This window comes from Schistocerca nitens, chromosome 8, assembly GCF_023898315.1.
Source record: "Schistocerca nitens isolate TAMUIC-IGC-003100 chromosome 8, iqSchNite1.1, whole genome shotgun sequence".
In the NCBI taxonomy this organism is placed as follows: Eukaryota; Metazoa; Arthropoda; class Insecta; order Orthoptera; family Acrididae; genus Schistocerca; species Schistocerca nitens.
Window position 1 is genome coordinate 153386681 of NC_064621.1, and position 12377 is coordinate 153399057.

The 12377-nt window shown below is 46.3% G+C and overlaps 1 protein-coding gene and 1 non-coding gene across 2 annotated transcripts in view; one reads left to right on the top strand and one right to left on the bottom strand.

The window, feature by feature from the left end:
• Window positions 1-12377, top strand: part of LOC126198677 (polyamine-transporting ATPase 13A3-like) — a 452249-nt gene that overhangs the window by 281906 nt on the left and 157966 nt on the right. Inside the window, exon 7 of the mRNA XM_049935173.1 lies at window positions 233-437. Coding sequence (XP_049791130.1) covers window positions 233-437 — 205 coding nt within the window. The remainder of the gene's footprint in view (window positions 1-232; window positions 438-12377) is intronic.
• Trnap-cgg (transfer RNA proline (anticodon CGG)) lies at window positions 9629-9702 on the bottom strand. The gene has a single exon. It is a non-coding gene; the product is annotated as a tRNA-Pro (tRNA).

The following is a 12377-nucleotide window of genomic DNA, read 5'->3' on the forward strand; positions in this document are numbered from 1 at the left end:
GTCAATTCCCTAAAAAACACGCTCAGAGCGTCGTTGCGCGAAAGTGGCAGGGAGACACGATATAGAACAGACAGACACCACGCAGAATGTTAGAGCATGCAACTTTTTCATGTTGCATGTATAACAGTTCATGTTTCAGAAACAGTTGCTGCAAGGTCAGCTGTTCCGCTGTTGAACCTGAGATTAGAATACTCCCGTCACTCATTTATCTTCTATTTCTGCTCCTCGACAGGCAAGCTGTTTACGGACTGAACGACATAGACGTGCCGATGCAGAGCATCCTGACCCTGTTCCTGCTGGAGGTGGTCAACCCGCTCTACATCTTCCAAGTCTTCAGCTTGATCGTATGGTTCCTCGAGGGCTACTACTACTACACCATGGTCATCGTTCTCATGTCCGCCTTCGGTGTCACGTCCAGCATCTCGCAGACACGGAAAGTAAGTACTAATGTCTTCTTTCCAATATCAAGATGCAAGAGTACGAGAGAAAGAGGTATGATCTTCATCCAACAGCAGCGCACTATGCTCGGTCTCGCAAGACTGCAGGAGCTGCTTATTCGTATCAATTATTAAACAGTTTTTTCATCGTAAGTTACAGTTCCACATCCTCATCCTCATCTCCTTCATCCTCATCCTCATCCTCTTCCTCCTCCTCCTCCTCCTCTTTCTCCTCCTCCTCCACCTCAATGTCATCATAATCATTATCACGATCATCTTCATCATCACCATTGCTTTTTAATCTGCTCGTTCAGGAAGAGTCGTTCCGGAGATCTCTACATATAACGATATTCAAGCTATACCTTGAAACCCTCCCGTCTTCTCCATATCTCTTTTGTTGCGCAACCGTCCCTTTTACAATAACCTATGAAACCTTCCCTTTTAATCAAAATATCCACGGGTGTACTGCCGGTCTACAGTGTCCAACGGGCACAATATTTCGGCGATCATACATGTCGCCATCATCAGGTGAACTGACGGACCGAGCTCCTGTAGTAAGGCATGGCTGTGTGCTTCGTGCGGCTGCCTCGAGTCGAATGAGCCTGCAGCTGCCTCAGAACAGGATGTACTTCCTGCCCCCCACCCGTGCGCGCAGCGCCAGCGCGCCTTATCAGTCCCGATTGCGCAACCGTCAGTTTGATTTTCCAGCAACACGGGCCTAGTAATACTAGGGCCCGTGTTGCGCTCTCTCTCACACACTCCACAGCGCTCTCTCTCGCACACTCGCTGCCTCGCTCAGCGGCTAAGTCCCACTCAAGGTCACGCGCCACACACAGAAACACAACTGCAATACACACAGCAATCCTTATCAGATGTTTGATTTTCCAGCAACACGAGCTAAGTAAATATATATAGCGGTGCCGGAGGCGCACAGCCAGCGAAATATTCTAAGTCCAACTACAAGTACCACAACAGAAGTAGTTAGTGGCAATTCATGGTTAACAATTGCTGTTCTGAGAGGTACTGAGAAAGCACTTGAAGGATTGGAAGCCTACAATGAGAGGGACATTATTTCTTATCGCTAAGTGTGAACAGGAGCTCAGTCCGTCAGTTCACCTGATGACGGCGACATGTATGATCGCCGAAATATTGTGCCCGTTGGACACTGTAGACCGGCAGTACACCCGTGGATATTTTGATTATCAAATACGCCGGGAGAAACTCAAGAATCTCACCTTCCCTTTTGATTTCTATCTCTTTCTTAATAATAACAAATGAAATCTTCCCTTTGAAATTAATTCTCTTTGTCAATCTTCGCATACAAATTTTATTGCTGCTTATTAAAAGTGATTTTCTGATTATTTCGACGAAACATAGAACGTGTCGTCGTCGTGCCCCTCAGTCGTTATCTGCAATAACCCAAAACTGTTCCTTACCTTTTTTACTGTTACTGGATCGCCATCTGACTGCTACATCGAACTGCGACACGAATATACTTACTCTGTTTTACTATACTTTATTTGCTGCTGGTGGGTTGTCATAATAAGTGGGTGTATTTATTACGAAAGATGACGTTATTCCTTAATTAATTTGACTGACGTTACGTAATTCATAGTTAAACTTGTTTTTGAGAACAATAAAATTTTGCAAATTTTTTACGTTGATGGTTTTTGGGATAGATTATAATCAGTAACGCAATATTGCTGGAAAAAATTAATTATATTCTCAATGAAATGATTTTATAAACGTTCAAATGGGACTTAATTTTTACAATAATCTGACAACTATCATTGAGCAAACATACCTTCAGTAGTCTTGAGTTTCTCGAAAAAATAATTCAATAATATTAGTTCCTCTTATGATAATAGCTGATGTCTCTCTACATCTGTTTATAATCTCTTGTAAATCATAGCTGGTGGCTGGCAGACACACCGCTCCTCTCAACCTCTCGCTTCAGACCTGCTACAGACTCGCTTCACATCTCGCTTACTACTGACTTCCTACGAACGCACCGAGCGAGGTGGCGCAGTGGTTAGACACTGGACTCGCATTCGGGAGGACGACGGTTCAATCCCGCGTCCGGCCATCCTGATTTAGGATTTCCGTGCTTTCCCTAAATCGCTCCAGGCAAATGCCGGGATGGTTCCTTTCAAAGGGCACGGCCGATTCCTTCCCCGTCCTTCCCTAATTCGATGAGACCGATGACCTCGCTGTCTGGTCTCCTTCCCCAAACAACCCCCCCTACGAACTCTAAAGTGTGGTGTCTCCTGCCAACAATGCTTTCTGGTGCAGACAATCCCTGCTACCATTACAAAATGTATCAGTGCGCGGTCTTTCCCGATCTTTTCTTAAAATGTATCCATACGCGGTCTCTCCCGTCCTTTTTAAAATTATATCAATGTGCGGTCTCTCTTGCCAACAACACTTTGGTGCAGACATTCCCTGCTACCACAATTTTTTCCAACATGACAAATATTAATTATTCCTACTTAATCCTCTTAATAAAATATAAACATCTTTCATAAATTGTGGTTTGACAATAGACAATAGAATTATACACGTCTTACAACCTTCCAATGTGTCTAGCTTCGTAGCTGAGTGATGAGAGTGTCTGGCTAATCGACGGGGTATCCGAGCTCCATTCCCGGGCCTGCCAGTGATTTTTCCTTGGCGGCAGGACTGGAGTGGGGTGCACACAGCCTCATGATACCAACTGATGAACTACATGAGTCAGAAATGCTAGTTTCGAGGCCTACAAAGCCAACGACGACCAGGAGAGCGGTGTGCTAACCCTCTTCCTCCCCAAGCCACACCGTAGCAAATACAATTTACTCTTTTGGCAGAGGATGACACGGCGGTCAGTCGGTCCCGAATGGCCCTTCAAGACCAGATCGGCGGAGCTTCCAAGCATGTCCAGCCTATTCTTTAACCTCATTTATCCGTCATCCTCTAGGTACTGGTCGTATCGTTTGAGCAAAAAATGCGTTTGACCTTCCTTTGGCTATGTGCCACACTAATCTCTATTACAGTTGAGACTTCGTGGTAGATTACAACTACGTGTCAAACACAAAGAACCTGGAACTCTGTCTTACACGAGCAATATTTTTACTGAGTAAATTACCCAGACACGACTCATGACCCGACTTCACAACTTCTCTTCTGCTAAATTCATTTCATCTTGGTAACACTCATTGTAACATCGTCAACGTATATATTTCCTCTTACACATTTCTTTGATTTCATGATATTTCACAGCATCGTCCAGGAAACTCACCAATTTTTAATTCGAGCGATATAGATTGCCATATCACCACGTGTTACACTACTGTCCATTAAAATTGCTACACCAAGAAGAAATGCAGATGATAAACGGGTATACATTGGACAAATATATTATACTAGAACTGACATGTGATTACATTTTCACGCTATTGGGGTGCACAGATCCTGCGAAATCAGTACCCAGAACAACCACCTCGGGCCGTAATAACTGCCTGTGAATTATTATGGGTGGAGGTTACACTCAACAACCGAGCTAGGTTAATAATTGGCTCCTTTTACCGACCTTCCGACTCAGCAGCATTAGTGGCAGAACAACTGAGAGAAAATTTGGAATACATTTCACATAAATTTGTTATAGTCTTAGGTGGAGATTTCAATTTACCAGATATAGACTGGGACACTCAGATGTTTAGGACGGGTGGTAGGGACAGAGCATCGAGTGACATTATACTGAGTGCACTATCCGAAAATTACATCGAGCAATTAAACAGAGAACCGACTCGTGGAGATAACATCTTGGACCTACTGGTAACAAACAGACCCGAACTTTTCGACTCTGTAAGTACAGAACAGGGAATCAGTGATAATAAGGCCTTTGCAGCATCCCTGAATATGGGAAGTTAATAGAGAGCTTCACTACAAGTTTAAACGCAGCCAAAACCTCTCAGACAAACAGAAGCTAAACGATGTCAAAGTTATCGTAAGGAGGACTATACGTGAAGCGTTCAGTGAATTCGAAAGTAAAATTCTATGTACCGACTTGACAGAAAATCCTAGGAAGTTCTGGTCTTACGTTAAATCAGTAAGTGGCTCGAAACAACATTTCCAGACACTCCGGGATGATGATGGCTTTGAAACAGAGGATGACACGCGTAAAGCTGAAATACTAAACACCTTTTTCCAAAGCTGTTTCACAGAGGAAGACCGCACTGCAGTTCCTTCTCTAAATCCACCGACAAACGAAAAAATGGCTGACATCTAAATAAGTATCCAAGGAATAGAAAAGCAACTGGAATCACTCAACAGAGGAAAGTCCACTGGACCTGACGGGATACCAATTCGATTCTACACAGAGTACGCGAAAGAAATTGCCCTCCTTCTAACAGCCGTGTACCGCAAGTCTCTAGAGGAACGGAGGGTTCCAAATGATTGGAAAAGAGCACAGGTAGTCCCAGTCATCAAGAAGGGTCGTCGAGCAGATGCGCAAAACTATAGACCTATATCTCTGACGTCGATCTGTTGTAGAATTTTAGAACATGTTTTTTGCTCGAGTATCATGTCGTTTTTGGAAACCCAGAATCTACTCTGTAGGAATCAACATGGATTCCGCAAACAGCGACCGAGTGAGACACAACTCGCTTTATTTGTTCATGAGACCCAGAAAATATTAGATACAGGCTCCCAGGTAGATGCTATTTTCCTTGACTGTCGCCTGATAAACAAAGTAAGAGCCTACGGAATATCAGACCAGCTGTGTGGCTGGATTGAAGAGTTTTTAGCAAACAGAACACAGCATGATGTTATCAATGGAGAGACGTCTACAGACGTTAAAGTAACCTCTGGCGTGCCACGGGGGAGTGTTATGGGACCATTGCTTTTCACAATATATATAATTGACCTAGTAGATAGTGTCGGAAGTTCCATGCGGCTTTTCGCGGATGATGCTGTAGTATACAGAGAAGTTGCAGCATTAGAAAATTGTAGCGAAATGCAGGAAGATCTGCAGCAGATAGGTACTTGGTGCAGGGAGTGGCAACTGACCCTTAACATAGACAAATGTAATGTATTGCGAATACATGGAAGGAAGGAGCCTTTATTGTATGATTATATGACAGCGGAACAAACACTGGTAGAAGTTTCTTCTGTAAAATATCTGGGAGTATGCGTGCGGAACGATCTGAAGTGGAATGATCATATAAAATTAATTGTTGGTAAGGCGGGTACCAGGTTGAGATTCATTGGGAGAGTCCTTAGAAAATGTAGTCCATCAACAAAGGAGGTGGCTTACAAAACACTCGTTCGACCTATACTTGAGTATTGCTCATCAGTGTGGGATCTGTACCACATAGGGTTGACGGAGGAGATAGAGAAGATCCAAAGAAGAGCGGCGCGTTTCGTCACAGGGTTATTTGGTAACCGCGATAGCGTTACCGAGATGTTTAGCAAACTCAAGTGGCAGACTCGGCAAGAGAGGCGCTCTGCATCGCGGTATAGCTTGCTCGCCAGGTTTCGAGAGGGTGCGTTTCTGGATGAGGTATCGAATATATTGCTTCCCCCTACTTATACCTCCCGAGGAGAACACGAATGTAAAATTAGAGAGATTAGAGCGCGCACGGAGGCTTTCAGACAGTCGTTCTTCCCGCGAACCATACGCGACTGGAACAGAAAAGGGAGGTAATGACAGTGGCACATAAGGTGCCCTCCGCCACACACCGTTGGGTGGCTTGCGGAGTATAAATGTAGATGTAGATACGCCTGGTCATTGAGTCAAACAGAGCTTGGATGGCGTGTACAGGTACAGCTGCCCATGCAGCTTCAACACGATACCACAGTTAATCAATAGTAGTGACTGGCGTATTGTGACGAGCCAGTTGCTGGGCCACCATTGACCAGACTTTTCAATTGGTGAGAGATCTGGAGAATGTGCTGACCAGGGCAGCTTCTGTATCCATAAAGGCCCGTACAGGACCTGCAACATGCGGTCGTGCATTATCCTGCTGAAATGTAGGGTTTCGCAGGGGTCGAATGAAGGGAAGAGCCACCGATCGTAACACACCTGTAATGTAACGTCCACTGTTCAAAGTGCAGTCAATGCGAACAAGAGGTGACCAAGACGTGTAACCACTAGCACACCATACCATCACGCTGGGTGATATGCCAGTATGGCGACGACGAATACACGCTTCCAATCTGCTTTCACCGCGATGTCGCCAAACACGGATGCGACCATCATGATGCTGTAAATAGAACCTGGATTCATCCGAAAAAATGACGTTTTGCCATTCATGCATCCAGGTTCGTCGTTGAGTACACCATCGCTGGTGCCCCTGTCTGTGGTGCAGCGTCATGGGTAACCGCAGCCATGATCTCCGAGCTGATAGTTCATGCTGCTGCAAACGTCGTCGAACTGTTCGTGCAGATGGTTGTTGTCCTGCAAACGTCCCCATCTGTTGACTCATAGACCGAGACGTGGCTGCACGATCCGTTACAGCCATGCGGATAAGATGCCTGTCATCTCGACTGCTAGTGATACGAGGCCGTTGGGATCCAGCACGGCGTTCCGTATTACCCTCCTGAACCCGCCGATTCCATATTCTGCTAACAGTCATTGGATCTCGACCAACGCGAGCAGCAATGTCGCGATACGATAAACCGCAATCGCGATAGGTTACAATCCCACCATTATCAAAGTCGGAAACGTGATGGTACGCAATCTCCTCCTTACACGAGGCATCACAACAACGTTTCACCAGGCAACGCCGGTCAACTGCTGTTTGTGTATGAGAAATCGGTTGGAAACTTTTCTCATATCAGCACGTTGTAGTTGTTACCACCGGCGCCAACTTTGTGCGAATGCTCTGAAAAAGCTAATCATTTGCGTGTCATAGCATCTTCTTCCTGTCGGTTAAATTTCGCGTCTGTAGCACCTCATCTTCGTGGTGTAGCAATTTTAATGGCCGGTAGTGTATATTCCGGTACTGTGAACTGTTAATTCACTTTCCACAGGGACTAACGCCCAAGAAGTCAAGAACATATTACATTATTTCTTCAGCGTCATCATTATCATCATCATAATCATCATTCTCGCCACAAGCTGCAGCAAGTTCTTTTCCTTTAGGCTAAATAGGAATATACTTTTGATTGCTGCATTCAGCTTATCAAATGAACATCAGAGTTTGCAGTACTTGCGCCACTATTATTCGGTAGAGTTTTCACCATTCAATTTGTGATTCATATAGTTTACGAAATGAAAATAATCCGACGTAAGTTCGTCGTTCTCTTATATAACTACACTCGTATCTCCCAAATCAATATAAATTGCACGGCTGGCGCCCCTGTCTGTGGTGCAGCGTCATGGGTAACCGCAGCCATGGTCTCCGAGCTGATAGTCCATGCTGCTGCAAACGTCGAACTGTTCGTGCAGATCGTTGTTGTCCTGCAAACGTCCCCATCTGTTGACGGGGGTCGAGACGTGGCTGCACCATCCGTTACAGCCATGCGGATAAGATGCCTGTCATCTCGACTGCTAGTGACACGAGGCCGTTGGGATCCAGCACGGCGTTCCGTATTACCCTCCTGTACAGGGTGGCCACAATAAAAATTCCGCTACTTGAGGGGAGCCCCATGAGAAACGAGTGATCGCAGGACAATGAAACTTTGCGGAAACATTTGTAAGGACGCGAATAAACCATTGAAGGAAACTCATTTTAATTTCTGCATGGGAGGGTAACATTTTGTTAATTGCGCACCCTGTTTACGTGCCAGGTTACAAAAGTTGCTCATTGTGACGAACATCTGCATCCGCGACAGCCTGGAACTGCACTAGAGATACCATTTCACAATCGTTCGCAGCACTTTTCGAAAAATGGACCATGGAATGTTCAGCTGTCGTGACACAGCTCGTGCACCGCCTGAAGATTGCCCAGTGCGTCCACCCCTCCCAGTCATGGCAACAGTAACTTCTCCAACAATTTGTGGCGCAACTGGCCGTCGGCCTCTTCCAGGAGCAATTCCCAAATCGCCAGTTAATTCGAAGTTCCGAATCATGTTCTCCAACCCTTGTGTGGAAAGAAGACCTCTCCGAATCCCTCTAACACGTCGATACTAACAAAGAGCAGCAGCGCTATTGCTGTACACACAGTTGCAAAAGCTCAAGAGGCAGTTGTAAATGCCGTACATCAAGAAATGCGTAGAATGCATCGGGTGCAATGACCTTTCACTCACACAGGCGGAAACCAAATATACCAGCGCAAGAGCGACAGGCAAGGTGCGCCGTGGCCAGTAGAGTCCAGGAACCGCTAGTATCATAAGGAAATTTAATAAAAGTTGTTGTGGTGTCACCGCCAGACACCACACTTGCTAGGTGGTAGCTTTAAATCGGCCGCGGTCCATTAGTACATGTCGGACCCGCGTGTCGCCACTGTCAGGATCGCAGACCGAGCGCCACCACAAGGCAGGTCTCGAGAGACTTACTAGCACTCGCCCAGTTGTACGACGACGTTGCTAGCGACTACACTGACGAAGCCTTTCTCTCATTTGCCGAGAGACAGTTAGAATAGCCTTCAGCTAAGTTAATGGCTACGACCTAGCAAGGCGCCATTAACCATTTGTAACGTTGCATGTACCTCAAGATAGAGTCTCACTTGTATCATCCAGAATGCTGTATACCAAAGGACAATATAAAAGTTAAGTGTTCTAGTAGCTACGTTCTTTTCTTTATCACATTCATTACGAATCCTGTTCCAGACTTAACGCCAGACGGCGTGAGTTGACGCATGCCCTTTCGGCTACTTCACTGTGGACTGGCTGCCTTAACAGTCCACTACAGTTGTATCTCAAGATTACTAACAAGACAAAAGTAAAGCTCGTGCAAGATATGACAGTAACTATTACACTATGAGAATTACAGCCTATTAAAATATAAACTCAAAATTGCGGCAAACGCCCTTATGATACTGGCGGTTTCGCCACACGGCATTGTGCTAGTCCAAGGTGCCCTCTATCGGCCACGGCGCGCGTTACAAGCCGCTTTGGCGCTCTTACATTTGGTTTCCTGTCTGCCCGAGTGACAGATTACTGCACCTGACATTCCATATGCATTTCTTGGTGCACAGCATTTACAACTGCCTCTTGAGGTTATGCAACTGTGTGATCAGCAATAGCGCTGCTGCTCTTTGTTAGTATCGACGAGCTTAGACCGAGACTCGAACTCGGGACCTTTGCCTTCCGTGGGCAAGTGCTCTACGAACTGAGCTACCCAAGCACGATTCAAGCCCCGTCCTCACAGCTTTACTTCTGCCAGTACCTCGTCTCCTACCTTCCAAACTTTAACTGTTCTGGAAACATCCCCCAGGCTGTGGCTAAGCCATGTCTCCGCAATATCCTTTCTGTCAGGAGTGCTAGTTCTGCAGGTTCAAAAAAATGGTTCAAATGGCTCTGAGCACTATGGGACTCAACTGCTGAGGTCATTAGTCCCCTAGAACTTAGAACTAGTTAAACCTAACTAACCTAAGAACATCACACACATCCATGCCCGAGGCAGGATTCGAACCTGCGACCGTAGCGGTCTCGCGGTTCCAGACTGCAGCGCCAGAACCGCGCGGCCACTTCGGCCGGCTCTGCAGGTTCGCAGGAGAGCTTCTGTACAGTTTGGAAGGAAGGAGACGAGGTACTGGCAGACGTACAGCTGTGAGGACGGGGCGTGAGTCGTGCTTGGGTAGCTCAGATGGTAGAGCACTTGCCCGCTAAAGGCAAAGGTCCCGTGTTCGAGTCTCGGTCTGGCACACAGTTTTAATCTGCCAGGAAGTTGCACACGTTGTTGTTTCTCTCCTGCACGAAGAGCTTGCAGTAGCTCGATTTTGTATGGTTTCATGTGTAAACGTCGAAGCAGCACACGCCAGACGGACATAGGGGGGGCATGTTGAGCTATCGAGCTGCACGGCAAACGGATATCTGCGGACTCCTCGTGAAACTATGGCGGATGCATTCGACGTCTGTGTCAGACACTCGAGGTCGTCCCGGCGTTTTTCCTTTACATAAACAACCTCTTTCTCAGAGTATTTCATGTCATCATCTAATGCTCTGTGCTGTATGTGGATCCACACCGTACCTAGTGCGGAAGTCACGCTGAACAGTTATTACTGACCCTCACTGCGCCAAACGTAGAACACAAAACGCTTTCTGTTGTCCCGACACCAATTTTACTTGAATTGACCGAGCCAGGTGGCGCAGTGGTTAGACACTGGACTCGCATTCGGGAGGACGACGGTTCAATCCCGCGTCCGGCCATCCTGATTTAGGTTTTCCGTGATTTCCCTAAATCACTCCAGGCAAATGCCGGGATGGTTCCTCTGAAAGGGCACGGCCGACTTCCTTCCCCATCCTTCCCTAATCAGATGAGACCGATGACCACGCTGTCTGGTCTCCTTCCCCAAAACCAACGAACGAACGAACTTGAATTGAAGTGGGCGCACACTGCTGCTATCTAGCGGGAACCATGTAAAACTCGAGTCTGCTCTTTGCAACAGTACATTGTTCACGCACGTATCTGAAATAACATACACTACTCGCCATTAAAATTGCTACAACCCGAAGATGACGTGCTACAGATGCGAAATTTAATGACAGGAAGAAGATGCTGTGATATGCAAATGATTAGCTTTTCAGAGCATTCACACAAGGCGACACCTACAACATGCTGACATGAGGAAAGTTTTCAACCGATTTCTCATACTCAAACAGCAGCTGACCGGCGTTGCCAGGTAAAACTTTGTTGTGATGCCTCGTGTAAGGAGAAGAAATGCGTACCAACTTTGATAAAGGTCGGATTGTAGCCTATCGCGATTGCGGTTTATCGTATTGCGACATTGCTGCTCGCGTTGGTCGAGATCCAGTGACTGACAACAACCATCTGCACGGACAGTTCGACGACGTTTGCAGCAGCATGGACTATCAGCTCGGAGACCATGGCTGCGGCTACCCTTGATGCTGCATCACAGACAGAAGCGCCTGCGATGGTGTACTCAACGACAAACGTGGGTGCACGAATGGCAAAACGTCATTTTTTCGGATGAATCCAGGTTCTGTTTACAGCATCACGATAGTCGCATCCATGTTTGGCGACATCGCGGTGAACGCACATTGGAAGCGCGTATTCGTCATCGCCATACTGGCGCATCACCCGCCGTGATGGTTTGGGGTGCCATTGGTTACACGTCTCGGTCACCTCTTGTTCTCATTGACGGCACTTTGAACAGTGGACGTTACATTTCAGATATGTTACGACCCGTGGCTCTACCCTTCATTCGATCCCTGCGAAATCCTACATTTCAGCAGGATAATGCACGACCGCATGTTGCAGGTGCTGAATGGGCCTTTCTGGATACAGAAAATGTTCGACTGCTGCTTGTACAGCACATTCTCCAGATCTCTCACCAACTGAAAACGTCTGGTCAATGGTGGCCGAGCAACTGGCTCGTCAGAATACGCCAGTCACTACTCTTGATGAACTGTGGTATCGTGCTGAAGCTGCATGGGCATCTGTACCAGTACACGCTATCCAAGCTCTGTTTGACTCAATGCCCAGGCGTATCAAGTCCGTTATTTTGGCCAGAGGTGGTTATTCTGTGTACTGATTTCTCAGGATCTATGCACCCAAATTGCGTGAAAATGTAATCACATGTCAGTTCTAGTATAATATATTTGTCCAATGAATACCCGTTTATCATCTGCATTTCTTCTTGGTGTAGGAATTTTAACGGCCATTAGTGTAATAGAAATGATTTTTTTTAATTGAATGATTCTTTTTTAAGCACAGTGTACTGTATCGACCCATTAAAGATTTGTGACTGAAACTAGTTGTAAAGACATTATCACTGATGTAGCACCTGCAGGTGCTTTAAAAGTGTACAAGTCACTGCCTGCACTGACCGAGCCTGT